Raw genomic sequence first — 24,745 nt, 5'->3', positions numbered from 1 at the left:
TTACTGTATGGTTCCAACTATATGGCATCCTGGAAAAGGCAAAATTATGGTGACAGTAAAAAAAGATCAGTGGTTGCCAGGGGTGAGGGGAGAGGGAGGGATGAATTGGCAGGGTACAGAGGATTTTTAGGGTAGGAAATCTATTCTATATGATGCTATAAAGGTAGATACCTTATTACATTTGTCCAAACCCATAGAATATACAGCACCAAGAGTGAACCCTAATGCAAACTACAGACTTTGGGTAATAACGTGTCACCACAGGCTCACTGATTATTCCAAATGTACCACTATGTTGGGGGAAGTTGATAATGGGGGAAGCTTTATTGACAGGTGGGGAGGTATATGGGAGATCTCTTCCTCTTTTTTTTTTTTGCTGTGAACCTAAAACTTTTCTAAAACATAAACTCTATTAAAAATGTTTTTCTAGGGATTTCCCTGGTGGTCTAGTGGGTAAGACTCCACGCTTCCAATGCAGGGGGCCAGGGTTCGATCCCTGGTCGGGGAACTAGATCCCATGTGCGGCAACTAAGAGTTTGCATGCCATAACGAAGATCCCGCATGTCACAACTAAGACCTGGCACAGCATGCATAAATAAATAAATAAATTTTTTAAGAATGTTTTTCTACTAGAAAGATTGTGTTACTAACCAAAATATCCCTTTTTAGGCAAATCAATCATATATGTACAACCTAAATTTTATCTAAATTGGGATAGAGTTGCATCAACCAAATCAAACAGCAGGTGTGATTTTCCAAGTACACAGAAGTTCCACTGAAGTGAGCATATATAACAAGGCCGAGGTGGTATTTTTAGTACAAGGCTACATCACTGCAGTAAAGAATGTTCACAGGATCACTTTGGGTAGAAGTAGTCCCAAACTAGCTTTCTGACCACTTGGCCAGCCTATACCACTGCACCAGGTAGTAGGTGGCATCTTACCAACTTCAAAAATGTCCTTTTACAAGTCATAGGACAATGCAGCTTATTAAAAATGATAGTCATAAAAATTTATCTGAGCTCTGATCCTTTGAGATAAGTTTATCTCTTTGTCTTAAAAGCAAATGTAATTTACTCTTCGGGAAGATAAAAAATTAATCTCTTTAAAATGTGGGTACTACCTTGAGAAGGAAATGTAGATTCTAAAAGAATTTTTAATTTAAGGAAGTTAACAGTATTTAAACATGGACCTAGAGTGTGTTAGTTTTCCTGACAGAGATAACATTTTATTTAAGTTTTAAACACTAGCAAAAGTCATGCTTGGAAGGCCAGGTAAACCAAGGTCATGTTAACACATGAGATAGACAAGGTGCAAATTAGGATTTACTGATAAAATATGTTTTTGTGTCACAACAATGTGAATATTCTGGAGACAGGAAGAAGGCCATGTTTTGGGTTAATTAAAGTTAATTAAGGTAATTAAGGTAATCCTAATCCAGGAAGAGTTACCTTGAATTGATGGTTCCACCATCATTTTACTTTTTCCCAAACCACGACAAAATAACCATTCTGAATTACTTCCCAAGTTATACTCATTCAGGAAAACTTTACATAATATTTATTCTTCTTAAAGTTTACATTAAAGCACAAGTAATGATCCTCTGATTTACACTGTAAATTATAAACTCTGGATGCAAAGCTAAATGAAAACTAATGCCAAAAATACAGCAATTATATATCCTACAGGAAAAATTTTTAGTAATCCACTAGTCAAAATATAAGTATGCTCCTAAAACTTTACTCCCTTCAAGCTATACACATATGCTAGGAAGATAAATTATTTAGCCCTTTAATCAACATTTAAACTTTTGTTTGGATCTCTTCAACTTCATTCTAAAATTAAGCTCTAGCCCTAGAACTTTACCTTTTAAAGGTCAAGTAAGTATAACCTGTTGGTATTATTAAGTTGTTAAAATTATTTTTCTTATATTTAGCTATCAGTAGCCTGTTGTCTTTTATTTAACTATATGGTTATGTCAATAACAGGATTACTTATGTTATTTCCAATTAATTCTGCTGATCTGTTTATTAACTTTCATGACTTTGAAGGGCCCAGAAGACCTTATGGCCCTGATGCTGAAAACAACAGGCATTCAGAATTGTGTTTGGTCTCCTTCTCCTTCCCCTCTAAGGTGGGTTAGTTTCCAGGAAAAAAAAGAAAAAAAGAACTCTGGCTACCTACATTGAAAGCAGAAAAGCAGATCTGAGAGACAATCTGTTGGGAGTAGATGAAAAGAAATGGTAGCTAGAGAAAGGAAGAACTTCAACTTTGAAATCTTTGCCATTTAAAAATGACAAAATGGAAGTACTTTAAACAAGAATGTGTTAAAGGGGAAAGAAATTAAGCATGTGCAGCAGGGTGATATTCATTTGATATTTTTCCATCACAAACTTGGGTTTGGGGATCAAGGTTGCTGGTTAAAGCCAGGCATGAGTAATAGGTTATCTATGAACACTCACTCTCTCCAGAAAGCCAAGTCCCTGGGATTTCCATTGTTAGTGATCCAAAATGAGGGCTGGCCTCAGATCTCACTGAATTACATTCTTCTGTGGTTCTGGAAGAACATATCGGCATTGGAAAAACTGAGGGATCATTGATATTAAAATGCATGTTAGCTATTTAACCCATTAGGTCACAGAAGGCCTTATTTTGCACAGAAGTTTAACTGGTAATTCAAAGAATCAATACGTTCAGAAATAAATTTTAACTGATCAGAACACGGGGGAAAAACTTACTGCAGGCCTCCTTGTTACTGACCCAACTGCAGAACCAAAGCTACAGTACTGTCAGAATATGGGCAGAAAGTGAACTGATTTCAGGCTAGATGAAAATGTCTTAAATGTTTCCTGTAGAACTAAGATGAAAAGGGGCCAATATATCTTTCAGTTTGGGAATTTCCACCATTCCGTTAGTGTCACAATGCTGAATTGTAATTTAATGTGAAATCACAAAATTCCAGGACTCTTCTTAGGCTAGATTTGCCAATCTCACCGAAAGCGTATAGTCTAAAGAAGCTTTTAGGCCCTTGGAGTTTTTCTAAGAAAGGTCAGGCTTTCAGATATGTAACTTCTCAAACTAGAAATGGAATTGGCTCCCAGTGGTAATAATGGGCTCTCAGTTTCATTTAGAATGTTAGCAGCTACAGATCTTCAGTCATCCTTCTTGAAGCACTCGTTGTGATTACCCTGGATTAACTTCTATATTAAATACTACTAAAGAGTAATATTAAAGAGTCCACAATGAGAGCAAATGACCAGCAAGAAAGTGTATCCGCTCAGTTATTTGGGGGGAGAAGCATAGGAAAGTCCTAAGAAATATATTGGGAAGGGGAGAGTCTCTATTTGCCTCTCTCTGCCTCTCTCTCTCTCTATATATATATTATTTTGGCTGTGCCACATGACATGCAGGATCTTAGTTCCCTGACCAGGGATCGAACCCACACCCCCTGCAGTGGTAGCGTGGAGTCTTAACCACTGGACTACCAAAGAAGTCCCTATTTGCCAATATTTTAGATCACTTCTCTGAGTCAGTTTTTCTTCCATACCCACCCCCTCCCATTAGGGAAGTTTGTGGGGTCCTAACAATTAAGGAGAAAGCTGTAAAGCCAGAAAAGGTTGAAAAGCAGATTCTAGTTCAGTCCCTATGAAATTTTTTTTAACTAAAATGATGGTTTTAAAAAATGGGAACCAGAGGTAAGATTCCAATGACATAGTCCAACATACCAAAATCCGTGGGTGATCAGGAGTTGGAAGGTTACAAAATGAGGGCCACACTGGGTACAGGAAGGAAAGCTGTTCCAGAACCTCAGAAGCCAGGTTAATATGGCCTCTCCCTGCAACCCTGTCTATGCTCACCCCTGGACACTATGAAATTCTTACATACAAAGGAAATTTGAGTTGTGTCCTAGAAATGGCAGCAGATTAAGGATACTGGTTATATCTGAGTGCACATATCCATGAAAGCTAAGCATATTTAGGAGAAAATAAGCAAGAATTCTTCTGTTTTAGAGGACAATGTTTATCTTTTAATGGAGCTTGGCAGTTACAGCAAAAATTCCAAGTCCAGAAATAGATAACTTGGGCGGGAAGGGTAGAGGGCTTTCTTCTGATATCTAATCTGTAATAGTGGGATTCAGTGGGTCTCTATAATTGGGGAGGGGGCAGTGGAGGAAGAAAAGCCTGATATAGGATTCCCTTATTTTGTCAAGTAAGGGTATTTTTTAAAAAGGAACTAATATCAATGGTCAGCACTGTGTCTTTTCATTTCATAAGAATGAAGACACAAACTTGAGCTAATACTTCAAAATTTCCCTCAGTAGTCTCATTATTGAATAAACTTAACCTTGTGAAAACTAGTTGCACTGTCCTGATTTTTCTCTTTTTGCTACAGACGAATAACCACTTCAAACTTGAAATCAGTTCAAGTGAACGTGAAACCAGTTCTGACCATGAACTCACAATCTTGCTCATAAAAGATCATCAGGAATAATGTCCAATGAGAATTCCACTACTTAGGCAAAAATTTTACCAAAGCAATTAATACCTTCATATACTAATCAAGTTTAATGAGCTAACAAAGATTTCCTGGAAACTATTAAAATTTCTAACATTGCTATGAAACTGTGATCTGCTATGTGAACCATAAAATAAATGCATACCAAATCTTTAAATAAGCAAATTAATGACACAGCACAAAATCCCACTTGTCAATGAAGCTGTAACGTATATAGTTCAATGCCTTTTTTCCATATCATTTGTATTTGTTTTTAAGTGAAAATGACCCCATTTTTTGTAAAAATATTTAGAAGAAACCAAATCTAGAAGGCTATAGATCAAAATGTTAACAGTAGTTATTTCTGTCTAGAGGGTTTTTCCTTTTTTAATCTTTATTTTCTAATATTTCTGCATTAGAATATGCTATAAAATTGCTAAGAAAATTTTAATTACTAATGAACAAGACTGTATAAAGACAAAAAGTCTCGAGAATCTCAATCTTTTGTTTGGAAATATAATGAATTTGGCTTAAATCACTACTTTTTGCCTTTCAAAAATATGTTTAACATCTATCCTTCATAAAAGCAGATGGAAATTTTGTCTCTAAAAGGAACATAATCTTGTATTTAACTTTTTCCCTCCAGGTTTCTTTTTGTATCTAGAAGTGCAATGACTGGATTACATTATTGCCCAAACATAACAGAAACAGATATTAATCAAGAATTAGGGCAAGCCATTTTCAGTTCAACAGGCTGAACAGAATTCCTGAAACAACTGCTTTACTTCATACAAACTCCAGTTTCAAAGCCTGCTTCTCATTGCCCATCCCTTCAAAGCTTGGGTCTGTAGTTTGGTCTTATGAGGTTTACACTCCTAGAATAAGTTTTGTTTACCAGAATCCCCTTGTACCCAACTTATAACTGAAACCACACCCCAAATAACATTTTGAAAAGCAACAATTTTTCTCAAGAATTTTATATTCCAATACAGATAGAACAGAAGAGATAAACACAGCAAAGCTGTACAATATTTATTTACCATCTCCAGCAGCAAAGGTTTAAAACCAGGAAACAACCCTTTTGTACAAAGCAATCTCCTTCCCACCCCCAAACTGGTTATTGTTTACAAATACAAAGTACATGGAACATATGCCTTATATGAACAAATTTTAAAACATACATATAGATATACACCATTCTGTAAAGTACTACTCAGTGAAGAAGGCTCGTACCACCAAACCTCTTCAATAAGATTCTTCCTACGATGTCTTTTGGGTTAATTACCAATATCTGTATTTGTAAAACTCCCCTCCTAGGCAGAATGACTTTCTCTTTAGACACAGGACCCCCCCAACCCCCCAAAAAACAACCTTGGAACTTAGGAGACTTTTTTAGTATCTCCTACTATGAAGCTGTGACAAAACAAAAGGGAGTTACAATGTTTCAACCCTGAGTGCCACTGCCCTACCTCTGGCACAGTAAGAAAAGAAAGAATTGTGGAGAGAGATGAGAAAAGGTGAAAGTGGCAACCAGAGCAAGGAAGGAAACTCAAAGCAGAGAAAAAACAAAAAGGAAGTTGACAAAACATGCTCTAGGTGCTGCTGGAGATGCCAGTGGCACAAGGTTCACAGGCCCTGTGCAACACATCTCCAATCTCCAAAGAAGCAACATTTTAAAGAAATGCCTTCATTTTCTCCAAGTCCACGCTCAAATTATCTGTAAGCCAATGCACAGGGAAACAAGCCGCACTGAGCTGCAGTGAGGACCATGGCCCTCAGATGGTCCTGCAGTGTGCACCTGCCCACCGTGATGGGATGCCCCTCCCTCTTTAGCAGCAGCATCCTGTTCATCACCAAAGCTGTTCTCCCACAGGGCCCCAGTTTGTTGTCACTGCTGGAGCCGTCCCTGGGGCTAGAGGTGCACTGATGGAGAGCCTTCCTCTGGCTCAGTTCAAGGAAGAAAAGGAACTGCCTAGATGTCCATAGTGGACAAAGAAGCTTCTAGACAGACTACTTCTACGACCTTACAAGTAATGGCTACATATCTTAGTACGCTTGGAATAGGTAGGAACCAATACATTCTCACGTACATTTATCCTTTCTTCAACCTGATCTCCTCCAATTGCGCCCACAGCAGCTGTTCCTTACAATGCTGAAAAGCCAGATACACGATGTTTCCCACACTCATGCACACAGATTCCTTCACCTGAATGTCTGGCTCCTGTTTCTCCACCAGCCCAGGTAAATCTTCTCCAATCACGTTCCAAACCACAGCTCGAGCACCTGGTAAGAAAAGTTTTCCTGGACCACTTCAGATGGCCCTCTCTTTTGTTCCAACCTCATCACAGGCGTTCCTCTAAATAGGACAATTACACTGTGTTGGTATTTCTTTCTCAAGAGAATATACCATCTCTTATTAACTCCCAGTATCCACAGACCTTCCTCAGGGCCTGCTTGCACATAGCAGGTACTGATTGTTTCCATCACAGACACAAAATGACAAAATACCATCCATCAAAAATTGTATACACACACCTATACATTCTAGCTCTTCATTCTACATTTTTAGTTTTTTTCTTACTGTTTATTATGAGCATTTCTTAGCTTGCACTTAAGAGACTATTTTATTTTAAATACATCTTTCAATGACTTAATCCACTGTTGGGCTTGTATTATATGTAGCTTAATGGTTCAGCCTTAAAAAAAACTGTAAACAAGGGGAACATGATGTGATGACATGAAATTAACTATTATATACTATTAAATACATCTTAAAGTATATCTGTATGTATATCCAATACCATCCCACAGTTATAAGAAATCTACAAATGTGGGTAGAAACAGCAAAACCACTAAAGAAAGGAAATTTGTATCAGGCTTTGAAGTTCCAGGCATTATTACCTCATTTGAGAGTACGAAAACTTAGTCTCAGAGAATAAGTGACTTGCTAATACTCAGATCAAGTTCTTTGGAATTCAAATACCACGTGCTTAGCATTCCACCTTCCTTTCATTAAGCCAGTATCCTCAAGACACCAGTTAAAAAAAAAATTTAAGTGTATATCTGAAACAAAAAGCGTATAACAAACAAAAGAGGCACAACAAAGAAAAACACAAGCATCAAGAACCATGACTGAAATGATCAGCGCTGAAAATGAATGGGACACAAATAAGGAATCTATGAAAGAGAAGCCAACGACAACGCATCCAGAAATCATCTCAGTCCAGCACAGTGAAACCTCAATGTAAGAATGAAGGTTCGGGTTTCTGATTGGACAAGTGAAATAACCAGGAATCAGTCAATAAAGACATCAAGTAATAAGGGATAAGAGTACAGCCATAAACACAAAATCCAGGGAAGAAGGGTAGTTATTTGACAAATTATCTTCTCAGAGAGGTTAAGATTTGAGTGGCGCCTTGAAAGACAAAAGAAGGCCACTGAGTACAACATTGAATTGAAACCTGGAGGAACAGAGTGTATATTCAAAGCTCACCACTTGAGCAAATCGTTTAATATAAGTTCCATTTCCTCATCTGCAAAATAAGGGTGCATTTCTGCCTCAAGAGTCCCTTGCAACCAACAGACAGCCTGGTACATATACGCTCTATCAATGGAGGTTCTCTCCTCTAATCCTTCCCAGGTAGGAAGATGCCAATTAGACCCAATACTATCAAAGAGCATCCAACATCTGTCAAAATATATTTCTGTCAAAAGCAAAAGAAAACAGGAGCTGTTATAAGCCATTAGGCAAAGACCAACACGCATTCAACTCTGTGCTAAGAATCTAAATGAAACTAATTACAATTATTCTCCCTAAGGCAGAAAGGAATGGGCTGCACACCTAAACGCAGAAAGCTTAATGTAATTAAATGTTTTTTAAAATGGAACTGAAAATTTTAAACTATGTTTAGTGACTTGGAAAATGTCTTTTTCCCCTATCATACACATCACTGTTGCCTCACTAAATAAAAGCAGTATAGATAAAAGGACCACTAACATAATTATTTTAGCACATCACTACACTGTAAGTCAAGGCAGTGTGAAACACAGTCATAACATAAAACCAGGAGTTAACAAGAGGTCTAACTGTAGCCCTTAAAATTGAATGCTGTGATAGAGCCACTTTTATGGGTAATGAAAGAAAACAGAAAGCACAGAATAGCTCATGGGGAAAAAAAGGCATATGAAAGTTAGTTTTACAAAGGGACTACTAACAGAACCCACAAGATAACACTTGAACCATTTAAGGTCAAAGAATTTCTTTTAATATTACCAGATATAAAGGATCTGCTTTCACTTCTACCAAGGAATACACTACTCAGGACTATTAGAAAACGCAATATAACTTGAGAGATCTCCAAAGTCCTAAAAGAAACTACAGACAACCTGAGAACTCTTACTGAATTGACAAGGCATCAGAAAATCCAATAGACCATTTGAAATAGACAGTTACCTCAACAAAACCACTAAAGTTTTTACAACCTAGAAAAAAAACTGATTAATGTCAAAGATACAGTGTATGTCAGGGCTGTACTATAAATTAATGATGATGAACTTAAAATTTTTATTAGAGAGAAAAAATGCAATTGACCACAAACTACATGTAATAATGCATTTGCACAAAGACTACACAGAAATGAGAAAATACTACTACCAGTAAACAAGAAGGCATTAAAAACTGATGAAAGTTCAATAGCCAAATAGTGTGAGACTGGACTGGCTATTTTTTTTTAAAAAGGACATTTTTAAGAGAAAACTAGAAAATCTCTTACAATAATGCTGAAGGCATTGTATTTAAACATAAAAAGCCACATCAAAATCCTGGCTAGTACAGACTGGTAGAATAAAAAATATAATCTCCATCAAAGAGATTAAGGAAGATCAGACATCCTTTTAGAAAGAGGTTTTACATAAAGGGGAAGAAAAGACCCAATACAAAGAATGAAATAACTGAGATGCTAACATCAAAAGGACATGGTTGGCCTGTGATCACTTCCAGATATATCCACGGGAAGCAAACCTAATTTTGAGTAGTATCTCAATGGTACCAAACACTACTATAAAAAAGGTTTCATTCTCATGAAGTCAAGCAAATGAAAAGACAAAGTAGTACAAAGATATCATCCCACTAATCAATACAAGAAAAAAAGATTTAATAAAACAATATTCTCATCATTCATCCAGGAAGAGACATTCCATAACATATTTTAATGGCTTACAAAACTTGTTATATCTGGATAAATAACTGAAAGATTTGCATTCAACACAGTGATCGTCATCAGCTTACTGACAACTTCCACCTGTTTATTTTCTTAAGTGAAAAATGAAGACCTGATTGGTGTAAACACTAATGAAAAACTATATAGAATAGGTCCAGCCAACTAAATGACAGGAAGGAGATGCATACAGATCTGACAGTCAATTACTGGACTAGCCACTAACACTACGTAAGAATGGTAAATTTCAAAAGCCAATGGAACCTGAACAGTGCAAGTCTGGGCAAAACATGCCTCACATTAAAAAAAAAAAAAGTTTTCAGTTATTGCAGTCTTTAAACTATTTCTACAAAGATCTAATCCATAATTTCTAAACTTTACCAGAATCCCAATTAAGTATGTCCTCAATAATACTGAATGTGGCATTTAACTCTGTTCATCCATGTCATTTAACTCTGTATCCAAGTTTACAGCTAGAAGGGATTCTGGATTGCGTCGATTCCAACCTCCTTGTTTACGGTACCTGAGAGGTTATCCTGGATGGAGCAGGCCCTTAAGGACATTATCAATCAGGTCACTTAGGTATCATTCAGTAAATTATTAGTATAATAGTAATGTAATATACTAAACAGTACCCAAGTAGCCTGAGTTTATGCTCCCCTCAAAATGTCATTTTGAGGGCTAGGTAAATAAATGGAATTATACTGATAAAGAAGCTGCCACGCAGTAAATAATAATAATAATAATGTTTAAATGCAATTACACTGATAAGCTGTCACACAGTCTTAAAAAAAAAAAAAAGATAAAGTGTCAACAAATGTACTCATTTTCCTAATGTCCTTGTTACTTATTACCGAGTAAACACACCCACTTATCAAATTGAAGTTGTGTTACCATGGCTAAGAACAAGGTTCGACATGAGACAAATGGTTCAATCAGAAACCTAGAACCTAGATATAGAAAACAAAGCTGCCTCAACGCCCAGAAAACTGAGCCAATCACTAAAAACTAAAATAACTACTGTGAAGTTATTTAAATAAAGGGGGAGGGACATACTCTACAACCTTCTGAAATGAATCAATAGTGCTGTAATGAAAACAAAGTAACATTCAGAAGGAGAGTACATTTAGATAGTGCAATTGTACAGAAGACGAATAAACTACAAGATAAAAAAATCACTGTACAGAATTTACATAAATATCACCAGCAACATATGCAAGACATTAAAATGTTAAGTTTTAAACAACAGTGTGAAATTTAAAAAGGCACTTCATATAACAATGAATAGAAACAGCATTTCTGTGTACACACAGTAACCATGAGAAATCATATCATTTCCACATACATTTTATGTCTAGTCAAACAATAACATTTTAAAGAAAAAGGATCATTAGACGCATCCCTTTCAAGAACACCAAATCACTCAACTTGCGATGATTGCTAGGCCTCCTAGAAGACCTAGAGCTGTTCAAACATCAGAGGCTGGCCTGATGGAGAATCTTGTTGAAGGCTCTGCAAATGGCAGACATGATGTGAAAACCTGTTATCTAATTATGAATTCCATACACTAACTGTGGTTGTCTATTAGGGCTGTTTCCCTACACCAAATCCCTGTTTTTAGTTTTATAACACCATCATCATTCAAGTATGCCAGAGAAAGACTTTAAACTAATTTTAAAAAACAGGTTAAGAATATTGTTTCTTCTGCAGTCAAGCACCCAATCTACAGCTAAACCTGCTCCCACACTTCGGTGTTCTGCCCCATTCCCACACAACTGCCGAACCCCTTCAGAAGCTAGCCACCTGACCACCAATTCCATGATATCTCAATACCTTTTTATTTTTAGGAAAGATCTCTGGAGATGCTTGGGCGTATCAATCAGCGAGTGGCAAAGCAATGCTACTTGTTGCTATGGAGCAACATAACACAAAATGAAGACAGCAGCAGTGCTGCTCTACAAACATTTAGGAAAGTAGGAGGTATACAACAACGTGAAGACAGTTAACACTACTCCACTATACACTTAAAAATGGTTATGATGGTAAATTTTATGTTATGTCTTTTCTTAAGCACAATTAAAACTTAAAAAATTAAAAAGAGCAGGTTAGGTGGAAATGCCAGAGCAGTTTCAGAGAATCAGGTCTTCAAGTAACATAATTTTGGTTTGAATTTTGGAAAATAAGAGTATCTCAAAAATCATCAAGTTGGTGACCCAGTATGTAATTCAGGGAAAGGATGGGAAGAAATGGAAAAGTGGGAGCAGTGCGAAGTAGCCTCAGATAACTGGGAACATCTATATGCAGCCGTACAGAAAAGTGTCAAGGTCTCTCTCTCCAGCAAGTTCCCCATGGCTAGTCCTTTCACAGAAGAAAACTACGGTGCTACAGCAAGGGCACATGAGACTGCTGAACTGGCAGAGCACACATCGTGAACTATAAAAATCTTCGTATGATTTCTTAAGCCCTTGTTTCTTTTTAGACAGTTATCAGTGCTCTTCTAGGGTTCAATTTGAAAGAATTTTTAGAGCACTGGCACGGACCTAAAACAGAAGTAAAACTTTGTGAAAAGTATAGAAAAATTACAGGTAAATGTTAACTCTAGATATGACTTGACCAAATGTGCCAAGAGGAGACTCTATCAAGACTGCAGCTTAAGCTTCATCTACAAATAGGACAAACAGAATCAATACAGTACCCTGAAACTATCTGACAAAATAAAATAACTTCTTCCAAGTAGGGATATTTGCATCTTCGACCTCTACAGCACAAACAGGGAGAGGAAGAAAGTAAACAAAAAGGGTGCTGAATATGGTTATGATGAGGAGGGGGAATGGGCTTCCAATAAAATATTAAAAAGTGGGGCACCAGGGAAAACATCAGTCACCACTGTGCAGGAACCATGGCAAGAAACAGAACAAATATAAACCCGAAAACAGTGTCATAGTCCACTAAGAGTAGACCCAAAATACTACGGTCAAGCAGATGAAAAAAAAAAATGCAGATGTTCGACAAACTAAGAAATTACAAAATTATGAGTCTATTGATAAAATTTTTTTCTATTTGGCCAAGCAAATAATTCTAGATGATGTATTCAGACCCCTCCAATTTGGCATTTTCTCCAACACTGAAGTCACGATGTGAAGACAAGGGTCTAACGGCTGGGCACTGCACAGCCACTGCCTCGAGATAGATACTGTAGGACATGTAACTGAGGTATCTGCTGCCAGTTCCAGTCTGATGGAGAAATCATAATGCGAAGAACTGAGAACAAAAAGATAAGTCGTCTCTCATGGTAAGAGTCTGACTAGATTAAGGGACCAATAAACCAAGAACACGCCACTGAAGTCTTGAGAAATCGTTAATGGACATCCAGAAAGAGAAGTGCATGAGATGTTCTCTCTACTACATCCACAGTTATGCTCTGAATCTGAAGGATTTCTCAGTAAAATCTAGACTGATGGCATCACTCTTTATTACAATCGGAGGACCAGATTGTCAGGCATGTTTGGAATTCTTGCTCTTTCAAGAGTTCAGATTTGCATGCCTGGATGGTGTAACATCCTTGATTTCCAGGGTACTAATGTGTGTTATCTTTTTTGTATTTAGAGCGTGATGAATTACGGAGCTTAAAAGTTTAGAAGGTAGTCAAGGTCATCTTGGTGAAAGGCCCAGATTATCCTGTGAGAACACCATGACCAGGTCTCACAGCTTGTGATATATGAGAGCTTGGCAGACTTAGGAGTGACAACTGCAGAGAATTCTCTCTGTGTAGCTCTGGGTGGTGAAGACAGTTACTGTGAAAGTTTCTACAGAGATGTCACAGGTAGGAAAGTCTTCTTCCAGCTGGTGTCCACAGTAGACCTGGGACACCTAGCCACCCCACTGGAAGCGAACTGGATTTTGCAAATTTTGATTTGAATTTTAGTTCTTGATACACAGCTTCAAGGCTGATTCTGAAGTCTCACAGAGCTTGACAGTAGTATGGACACTTGGTGAGCTGATCACCCCGACATAAAGAGATTATAACAGATTTGTCGTTTTGTGAAGATCTGACAAACGGAAGCCTAAACAAGGAAGCACTGATGACCTAAAAACGAAGGATCTGCCTCTGGTGTTAGAGATCTAGTAGTAGGTTATTTCCAGATCCAAAATCTCCTAGTCCTCAGTTTACCAGTGAGATTTTCCTGAGGGGGAAGAAATATTTATATTTTTCCTTAATCATAAGAGGATTCAGATTCCTGAGTACCCTCCTCTAGACTTATTTTGGACTAGAAATAACGGGTAAATCTTTGTCCAACCCTACTGAACGTCTCTACCACTCTCTTGGCCAAGAAAACATGAGTTTCTTTTTTACTTCATTCCAAAAGTCTAGAATTCAAATGTCAGCTGTGATCATTCCAGACATGCGTTCAGATTCTGAGGTGCCCTCCTACCTGTAGATCCTGTGTGGATGGGAGGAGCAAGCAGCACAGTTAGCATCTTGGACAGGTGCACTGCTGAACGTGAATGGGTTACTAATTCTTGTACCCATGGCGTTCTGGAGATTCTCCCTTTTTCCTGTATCTATAGGGGTGGTTTCGGGGTTTGTACCAATCCCCTCTGGAGTATCCTCTACTGTGATAATGTGCTTTCTGGTCATGACTATAGAAGTATCGATGTTGGTTATAGTATTTGCTGTGGTCTTTATAGTCATTTTCTTTTATACTGTTTTCTTCTGCAACTACAGCATTCACATCTTGTCCAAAGAGGGAAGTACCGTCAAAGGGCAAGTGTGAGATCTTCTCTTGGGTTTTCTTAGTGAGAGATGTGAGTCGAAGCCAAGCCTGCCTTCTGTAGTCTATTGCCATTGCCATAACTCTGACCACAGAGTCCATTATATCCCTAGTAGTACAAAGCTGCCAAAGGCCCGCATCCATACCATCAGATATTATACATCTTGCTTTTCCACGATCAAACTCTGGGTCATGGACCAGATCCTCCATGTCTTCCCAGAGTTTACGCTGATACTGAGTCATATAGGCCATGTAGCTAGCAGCTCGGGCTGCAATGGAAGCAGCATGGTAGAATCTACAACCCATGACCTCCATCTCTTTCGAGGTAGAATCCAGAGGTGATGTTGTGCTTCCTCTCTTGCTGTGCTCTAATGCTTCTACGATGGGGCCCCCGGCCGGTGGATTTGGTTGGAAAGGAGAGGTATCCTTGGCCACAGGATATACCCTGTGTCCCATGAAGGAGGAAGGATGGCAATCAGCAGGGTCTTTAAAAACCTCAGTGGTGGCGATTCTCAGAAGAGGATGCAGTGGAGGGACCAAACGTTTCTTAGAAGTCACACAATCAGGTTTCCCTTCGCATGGTTCTGCTTCGGACTGTAATGTGACTCTCTTGATAATACCTCTTTGTTCCATTCTTTTCAAAAGCCCTGTGAAACTAGACTGACTAGGGTCAGCTGGCTGCCCTTTGTCATCAGCTGAGGGGGATTTGCAGTCAGCTTCTTCTTCTACTGTGGATAAATGTTCTTCCTTGGAGGTAGAGATGTCCCAAGGAACCGAGGAATTCTCACTTGGCCTAGAATGATGAAATCGAAAACAGCTCCTGGACTGCAGATCACGTATCACTCGGGACATCTCAGCCACTTGTGTCTGGAGATAGAGGATGGCATCCTGTCCGTGCTGTGAGGCAGAAGACTCTACAGGTAAATCCTCCTTGACCTCTGAAGAGGCCAAAGATTCTTGGGGGACCAGAAGTGGAGATGAAGGCAGAATCTGGCAATTTTGTGATGGCTTAAGCGTCTCTGTCTCAGAGATCTTAATAACTGAATTACTTTGATCACTTTTCTGGTTCTCCAATGGGTTCTCAACAGAAGAAGGTTGAGAAACTATCCTGTGTGGACTGCTGGTACAGCTCCCAGAGGAGGAGCTGCTGTCTCCACTGGGAAGAGGAACACTGCAGCTAGAGCACATTTCTGGGCGATGACTCTCAGAGGATGGCACCTTAGACTCAGGCATTCTCTGGGTTATCCACATGAACAAGAAAACCAAGGAAGAAAAAAAATATGCTTTTAATATGTTAACTTTCAAGTGCAGAGATGCATGTCCAGTAAGTAGAACTCAATTTTTAAAATTATTATAATTAACAATGAAACATACAATCCACTTCAGGTCAGCAAGGGGACCACAGAAGTCAAATCCACAAATTTCACTACCCCAAAGGCCCAAAACCAACTACTGGCATTAACCTGGCACTGTGTCTATGTAAAAGAGTAAAAACAAGCCCAGGTCAAGGGGTGCCATCCTAGCCTGCTGCTTGTTCCCATGCTAGAATAAGAAGAGGCAGCAAGACTATTGGTGAAAACGATTTTTTAAAAAAATCCCATTCAACATATGTAAGGCAACAAGTAGAAGTTAATAACGGCAAAGAGAACTTGGGAAAAGTTCCACTGAGAAGAAAAAACATTTCTAGAAGTCCTGCACTGCAGAGCCACTTTTAAATCCCTTTAAAAATTCTCTCTCATTCACTCTCTATGAACAACAAAATTTTCCAGTTGCACAGTTCTATTCTATGGTTTGTAGTTTTCAAGGAGCTTTGTTACCTCATTTCATCCTCACAACAACCCTGTGAGGTAGGTATTATTCTTATGTGGTAAAGAAACTAAGGTTAAAAGGCTACTTATCCAAATTCACAGACTTAATAAGAAGTAAAGCTGAGACTAAAACCTAGGTATTTTGATTGCAAGTTCAAGTCCCAATACCTTATACCATACAGCAAGTAGCTTTCTGGCCGCCTTGAACACACAGCCAGTTCTCTAATGAATCAAGAAAACAGCCCATTAACAGAAATTTGGGCTAAGACAAATGAAACACAAGATTGCTACAAAGTGCTCAGCTACTTTGGTTCTCAGAGTAAGGGAAGCATAAGTTTAAAGGTCAAACCCACAACCAATAAATCACAGGTCAGAGAGAAAACCCCAAATACGAGGGGGAGAGAGGAGGTTAAAAGGATGACGCCTGAATAATCCACAACCCTTCCCCATATTCCATTTCTAAAGGATCTTCACATATCCCTTCTTCCAAGATACAACAAATTTTCTGTGGCCACATGGTTCTGGAAGAAAAGGATCCAGTTCTACAGGGCACCTGAGGAGAGACAGGAAAGGAGAAGGAAGCCAAAAATCTTGCAGTTTTATTCCATTTCCCTTTTATCAGATACGGCCTCCAAGGCTTAGAACTTTCCTGTGTCACGTAATCCTTTCACATCCTCACTGAAAGTAGAGGAACAAAGCTGGAAGCAGGAGATCTCCTGGGCAGAGGACTCCCTGGACTACCTCTCAGGGCCATTCTAACAGAAACAGGCCATTCTCTAAAGCACAATAGCACCTAAACACAGCCATCGTTGATTTGATGACTCTCTTTAGAGAATGCTTCTTAAATGCCAGAAGTGAAGAAATGCAAGTCAAATGTAATATACTTACCCCACTCTGAGAGGTGCTAGGCTCTTCATCATCACTGCTGACCAGATCAATGTATTCCAGAACAGGTCTTAATGGTCCTTCCTAGGAAAAAATGAACAAATTAACAAGTCATGGAGAGTTATTCAAACTAAATTAGCATTTAAAACAATCCTTTTTGTCGATGTTGGGATTGACTGGCAAGAACTCTTCTGAAGAGGAAGCCTTATGAGTGGTAGAAAATAATCAGAACAAATGCAGATGAAAATATTCATAGCACAAGACTAAGAAATGATGACAAGACCTAAAAGAGCCTAAGCCAAGGCAGGGTATTAGGACTGTGTTGATTCCTTGGGGAGAGGATTATTAACACAGGAATAGTGCTACAAGGTCACAGATACTGTAAGCCAATGCTTTTCAGATGGGATGGGTATCTCTGACTAGGAGCTAGGCTGTACTTCCGACTCCTACAGAGTCACACATCAAACCTGGTTCTCCTTCATCTTTTCTTTCCATCCATACTGACTCCACCGCAGACCAAGCCTTGAATGCTAAGCTTAAAAGCCTAGATTTTATTCTATAGGCAAAAGGGAATCAATAAATACTAAGATGGGAATAAGATCATGAGAGTTTACCTTAAGACGATTAATCACATAGAGAAGTATGGAGAGCAGGGAAAGCAGGATAATTAACCAGTGCACACACATAATAATGCAAAATTAAAATAGTGGTGATGGCAAAAATAACAGTGATGCTGTGGTGCATATACAAAAGGATATACAGGTAAGATGAAAACAAAAACCAAAAAATGATTGACTATAAAAACAAAACCCCAACAACCACAAGGAGTCAAAGTGGTCTCTAAGGTTTCAAGCTTAGGAGACTAAAGGATAGACATAAATTTGGAATACAAAGACAGAAAGCTGGCATTCCTTTGGCCATAATGGGATGATGTACGAGGGGTACACAGAGGCACCTGGCAGACAGCTGGAAATGCAAGCCTGTAATCTGGGTATAGGAACGTAACTGGAAATGGAGACTGGAAAGCTGCTCCCCTACAAGACTAGTAACTCTAGAACTAAACTGAAACTATGATATTGCCAAGGAAGAAAGCAAAGAGGAGAAAGAAGGGATTCAAGGAGGCTCTTGAGGAAATGATGGAATTTTAGGATTTAGGAAGAAGAGCTAAGTAGGTAATCAGAGCTCTGAGAAAAATCAGAAATGCACAAATTCAAAGAACATAAAGATAGAGAAAACCTCAATGAAAAGGTGTCAATGCTAAATGTGGCCAAAAACACTGAGCACCGAAAAAAAAAAAAAAACCAAAAATGCCACTGAATTTAGCAACAAAGGAGATTTTAAAATGTCTTTGACAGAGCAACTTTCAAGAAAGTAGTGAGCATACAAGCCAGGCTCTAAAAAATTAAGCTGAAAATGAGGCAGTAAAGGCCAAGAGTAAAGATTACTCTTTTTAAAATTCTACTATGTTTAAAACAAGAGAAAGGAACATAGGGAGAGAGCATGGCTGAGGGAAAGATTTCTCAGGATTGGGAAAGATGGCTGTTGGGAAGCCAAAGTGATATATTCAGTGGAAAAATTAAGAGAAAAAGACCCCAGGTCAAGAGACAGAAGCTAAGATCTAGTTAAAGATCCTCTTCCTGAGACGAGGCATCCAGTCTCAAAGTTCTCCCCTAGGCTGCAACTTCTCTCCAAGCAGGAAACTGCTTTCCCTGCAGGTGGTGATTTAGCCACTAAGATAAAACCAGAGAGCAAAACTTCTGGGCAGGGCTCATGCAATAAAGTAATTAGGATTTCTGCCTGAGCTGTAAAAATGGACATTTAAAAAAGAAGATTAGAGGGACAGATATTCTGCAATGTGTGGTCAACAGAGATGAATCACCTACTTTAAGACCCAAACCTACCATTTGTAATAAGGTTGTCAAAATCATACATTCAATCCAATAAGGCAGTAGAGGAGATAAAAATATAATAGCTTGCTCTCCTCAAGAAATGTACGTTAGGAACTTTTATTACACGCCCACTGAAGCAGCACACCAAGAAAGTCCCTGAGGTACCAGAAACACAGAGGCTGGGGCAGAGCTTCCATGAAGGGTTGGCAGGTAGAGAAAAAAGGGAGATGAAAGGATAACTGGGCACAAAGCACAAAGCAGAATGGGCAGGAAAATGGTCACAAAGAAGATGAAAAAGTAGTTGCAGAAACAGGAGAAAGAAGGGCAGGAGTAAGGACAGATGAGAAAAGTAGCATAAATATCCTGCTGGGGTCAACCACTACACTGATACCCAGCCACCTTTGAACTACTGAACAATGACAACTTATGATTCACACTAATTAAGAGAGCAGAATAAAATGAATCAGGATAGGAAGTCCATACATGAGAAAAAGCAGGGGTCATTGAGAGTATTTGTTCACTCAACAAATATTATGGAGTTATAAGTGACAGAATGGTAGGAGAAGACAGCATGTGCTTGAGACCTAAAAAGGCAAAGAGGCTGAGTGGAAAAACAACAGAAGATAAGTATTCCAAAGGAAAATACTTTAGCTAATTTTCACAGTGGATATGGACAAACTTCCACCATAACGAACCTAAGGAATCAAAACCCTTTGGTACTCCGTTGATTTTACTCTAATTGGGAACATGTGTCACTGAGCCCTGTACAGTCAAAGGTACTAAACCTTTCATGTATGTTATTTCATTCAGTCCCCACATTACTTCACTATTGCGCCATTTAACAAAGGAGAAAACTAAGTGAGGCCCATCTGGTTCTCTAATCACATCATTGGCTGTGTGGTCTCTAATCACATAATTCTGAGGCAGTTCCAAGTATACACACTATGTTTAAATCAATGCTTACTTCCTAAGTTTCGGAGATAAGATACTTTCTCTTCCTTCAATTTGAGGAAAAAAGTCTACCTGCTATTGTCCCCAACTCTGAATAACTCACAACATTGGCCAAAAAATAAGTTATTAATTCTCCTCAAACAGTAATAATTATAATACAAATATCAAGAAAAGGCAATTTCTTACTATGTTTATAATGGCTGCTTATATTCTTAAAAAGTATAAATGCACGTGGTCCTCCAATTACAAGGTATTTTATTTAAATTTGCTTCATCCATCAACTAGTGAACCATTGTTCTCATCCCCTCTGTACCAGTAACAAAATCAAAGGATTCTACTCCAAGGCCACACAATTTAGGGGCAGGAGCACAGGCAGAAGCAAAACAGTTTAGAAACACAGTTTAATTAATATACTAAGTTTTAAAAAATATTTTTAATGAAATAAAAAGCTTTCATTCTTGTTATTAGAAAACTGATTTCTCATACAAAGCCAAAACACCAAATACCTACTAATTGGAAAGTGATGTCAATACACTAAAATACAGTCTACAGAAAAACTAGTTTACCCCAGTCTAAAACAAAGAACATGGATTTGAGCACAGATGCAAAAATCTAATCTAAAACTAAATAATTCATGGGGTTTTTTTCCCACATAGAGAAGTCAGAGACATAGTTTATTTCTGCAGTCCCACCCAATTCAAACATTTCAAATGATTCCCAAATGCCTGCTCGAAATTCAAATTTAGTCCACAATTCAAAATCTATACTATCCGGCCCATCCTTCCTTCTCCCACTTAAAAAAAAGTACCCTCCAGAACTAAGCATAATCCTCTCTGCTCTCCCATTTTGATGACTTTCCTTGTTTCTTCTCAAAATACTCTTTTAAACACATACAAACACTAAATATGTTACCTATGAAAAATAAACTGAAAATCGTATGTTTTTTTTTTTTTACAGCACCTTGTACTTTTTATAAAAGAACTTTCTACTTTCTACTAGAACTATTTACAAAGTCCTCATCCCTACCTCATCTCTCACACTGAAATACTGACACTTATGGGTAGGAGGTACTTCCAACTAATCTCTGTAGCTCTAAGGTACTTAATTCAGGACTTTGCTCCAGCATTATTTTTATTTATTGAGCTAATACAACCCCAAGACACCCAGCAAAAAGACACCCTCATTATTTGTCCATGACCCCCCAGAAGTAATTTATGAAAATATACAAATATTCCACATGTTCAATGATTCCACATTATACCAATCATCTTGGTTGAAGCCTAAATCTCATGTGCTGTTATCAAGATTATGACAGGCTGTTTCAGCAGTTTTTATACCTTTATTATCTAGAGTAGCACTGTGAAAGATCATGTCATTAGCCCTGAGTTAAAACAGTTTTCTGGGAGTAAATTAACTAACATATCTGCAGTTTCAAAGAATGCAGAGAATAAAGATGGTGGCTGAATAAGGGATCATATTACTAAATTAAACAGAAAATTAGAGCAAAAGACCTAAATGAAAAGTTTGTATAGTAACATTCTGTCTCTTCAGTTAAGCACTGTTTACACATGTGTATTGGCTTTGCAAAAATCAGAGGGCACACTTATGAACTGTGCAATTCTCTGTATGTGTATTGCAATAAAATTTAAATGAAAGGGCTCATTTTCGCACCTCCACATCTATATCCTTCCTTTCCTTCAACATGCTTAGTTTCAAACTCTGTATTTTCTAAACCACACAAAAACTACTGTGCCACCATGCAGATTAAAGATGGGAAAGTTAGACTAAGAATGAACTAAGAAATCCAAACCAGTGTAAATCAAGAAGTAATATCACAATGTTCTTTTTGTATCTGAAGAAATCTTAAGCACAGACTATTTATTATTTTTATTGAACAAGCACTACCTGAGGAGTCAAGTGTAAGATTGGGTTAGAGAGATATAAGATTCTGTCTCTAACGTATTTTAAAACAGAATTAAGGTATCGTTAATTCATTGAAGTATTTTCACCATAAAGGCATAAAGAATGTTTTTAATAGGTTTCTTCTAGTACTGTAATTGCATTTAATACATATAATTCACTTCTCCATTTGGAACTATCAAACCTTTGAACTTATATCTGGAAACAGAGATACATATAAGATGTATCAAGATGGACACAAATTCACTGATTGTGTATTTTTTACTCTGGATGCAAAGATATAACAGATTCTCTACATTTAAAATATTTAACTTAAAAGAATATTCTTAAACTTCAGTCTAATACATGCTTATATTAAGTACTGACAAGCTACACCACAATTCTTCACTCCACAGAATACCTATATATATGTATTTTTTAATCTTATTTTTGTAGATGCCATCTGTGATTCTCAAAGTAAGCCCCATAGTTCATAAAGAAGTGTGTCCCTCTTACTTTAATTTCCACAAAATACCAAGGTAAATATTCTCCATTCACAAATATACCCATATTCAGGGAGAACCTGAAATATTTGTCCTGAAGAGCCAAACATACTTCAATTCACAGTGAAGGAACAGGCAGGATACAATTTCTTCTACCACCGCCCCCAAACCTTTAAAGTTTAAAATGAAAAGGATACAGCACCATATGCATGGGCAAAGGCAAAAAACCCAAGAAATGATCTTGTGAAAGACTCCTAAACAAACCCACTGAAACACAATACAACAGTGCATCACCACAATGGCCTAATGTTGGGGTACACAGAAGACACTGTTTAATAACCAGTTTTTCAAAATTGTCCAAGAACCAACAAACACAAATACACATCAGACAGGGAATTAAAGAAAGATTATACACCTTTAATAGCAAACCTCAACTACAGTATTCAAAAAGAATCATTTACAGTAGAAGGATTCTCTAGCTAAGTGAGATACTACTTTAAGCAGAGCCTTTATAAAACTTCAGCAGTGTGGGGTGGAAATTATCCTCAAATGTATCATAGCGCCCCCTTCAGTTTTTGCAACCAATGTTTTACAAAGTGTGTTCACAGTTTCATACACCCCTGCATTTGCACCAACATGAAGATTCCTGGGCCCCACCTCCCATTTCTGATTCCATAGGTCTGGAGTGAGGTCCGGGAATCCACACACTTCTACTTACTAATGCTTGAAAACTACTGTCCAAAGGGAATAAAAACAGAAAGATACAGGATGCTCCTGGTGATACGGGCCCTTCATTGTGAACCTCGCCTGCTGGACTGTGCTGTAACAGGATGAGCTCAGAGCTTAGTGAAGTCTTCAAGCCACCCGCCTTCACGTTATGGAGACACCCAGGCTCAGAAGTTGAGTTCCTGCAGCCCTTCTGGTTTTCTACCTCATTCCTCATCACTAGCCGCCCCTTCTCCCTAACATGTGTGCTATCTTTTAGAAGTTACTCTTAGTCTCATTTCAAAACAGTCTTAGGAGACCACAACCCTGCGCACATGAACGGCTCTAAGTGCAGGGGGAGGGGCGAGATTCAGGGTACAACACGCACCGCAGGCCACAGGCTTTGTGATGCCTACTGGGGCTGCTCAGTCACCTCTTCGGGCAAATTCCCTACTCCTATGCCCTGCTCCACAGTGTACAGTCCCTATCACACATTCACACACGTTAGCTGCATGATGAACGAACAGGTGAGGGGTAATCACATCACGGCTTATCACGCATTGTCTCTGACTCGGAAAAACCCGAATATCGTCGCTACTTACACTAACAAACTGAATGTCATCTTCATTTTCCTCCGGTGTTGACTCGGACGCCTCAGGCCCAGCTGGAGGGACACATTCTATTATCTATAAAAATAAGCCAAAACACGGTTATCTAGACAACCCCGCACTTATAGAAAATTTTTCCAAAGGGAACCGAAAAACGAAAGCTCTCGCGGAGACCTAACGGAGCCCCAGCCTCCGCGAGCCCGAGCTCGCGTCCGTGGACCGCAGGGGCCCCTCCGCATCCCATCTCCCCGAGGAGCAGGGAGCACACTCCTCCAAGAGGCAGTCGGCCTCGGAACCCACGCCGCGCCGAGCAGAGGTCCCCGAGCCGGGCCGGGCGGCCATTGTTGCTGAACGGCCCTCGTCCCCCAGGCCCCCAGGCCCGGCCCAGCACCCCCCGGACCCCGGACCACGCCGTGGCCAGCCCGCTACTCACCTCCGACCCTGGGTCTCCCATCTCCCCGACGGCCCGCCTGCCGGCACCCGCGCTGCCGCCGTCCCCGCCGCCGCCTCAGCCTCCCCGCCGGCCCCGCCTGCCAGCCAGCCACGCGCCGCCGTGACCCGCCCCCGCGTGCGCGCAGAGCCGAGGACGCCGCCGAGCCGCCGACACGGCGGGCGGAAAGGGCTGCAAAACCGCTTTCCAGGGAGGAGCGGCCCGCTAGGCCCGCGGTGCCTGGCCTCCCTGTCGCAGTCCCGGCCTCCCTCCACCGCCGCGCCGGCCGCTGGGAACTGTAGTTCCAACAGCACCGAGACCACCCTAGGAGTTAGCGGAAAAGAACGGAAGAGGACCCGGAGGCATGGCGCATGCGCAACTCGAGGCTGACGTCACTGCCGCTCGCCGGGCGGTGGGCTGGCTGGGTTCTGTTTTACAGTAAAGGGCGGGGATGAGGATGGGGAGGAGGGCGTAGGCATGGGTTTCGTGAGGTTGTGGAAGTGACAGGCGGGTGATGGAGACTAATTTATCAGTTCTCCTTTTTTCCCCGAAGGGTTGGAGATGTGGATACTTAGCTGAATTCTAA

At 39.4% G+C, this 24,745-nt stretch overlaps 1 protein-coding gene across 2 annotated transcripts in view; it reads right to left on the bottom strand.

The window, feature by feature from the left end:
* The window catches only part of ZNF451 (zinc finger protein 451), an 86,316-nt gene extending 61,847 nt beyond the window's left edge, over positions 1–24,469 (bottom strand). Inside the window, exons 1-4 of one of the 2 annotated variants that reach the window (XM_036867734.1) lie at positions 24,163–24,469; positions 23,724–23,807; positions 17,178–17,258; positions 5,468–15,717 (exon numbers count right to left, since the gene is read on the bottom strand). In XM_036867734.1, the coding sequence (XP_036723629.1) occupies positions 14,224–15,717; positions 17,178–17,258; positions 23,724–23,807; positions 24,163–24,183 (1,680 nt within the window). In that variant the 5' untranslated portion in view covers positions 24,184–24,469 and the 3' untranslated portion in view covers positions 5,468–14,223. Of the gene's footprint in view, positions 1–5,467; positions 15,718–17,177; positions 17,259–23,723; positions 23,808–24,162 lie in introns of those variants that run through there. The other variant, XM_036867733.1, reaches the window with a different exon arrangement.
* Between the last annotated feature and the right edge of the window lie 276 nt (positions 24,470–24,745).

The sequence above is a fragment of the Balaenoptera musculus genome, chromosome 11 (genome assembly GCF_009873245.2).
Source record: "Balaenoptera musculus isolate JJ_BM4_2016_0621 chromosome 11, mBalMus1.pri.v3, whole genome shotgun sequence".
Lineage (NCBI taxonomy): Eukaryota > Metazoa > Chordata > Mammalia > Artiodactyla > Balaenopteridae > Balaenoptera > Balaenoptera musculus.
The sequence above is the reverse complement of the archived record's forward strand: the minus strand, read 5'-3'. Positions and strand labels throughout refer to the sequence as shown.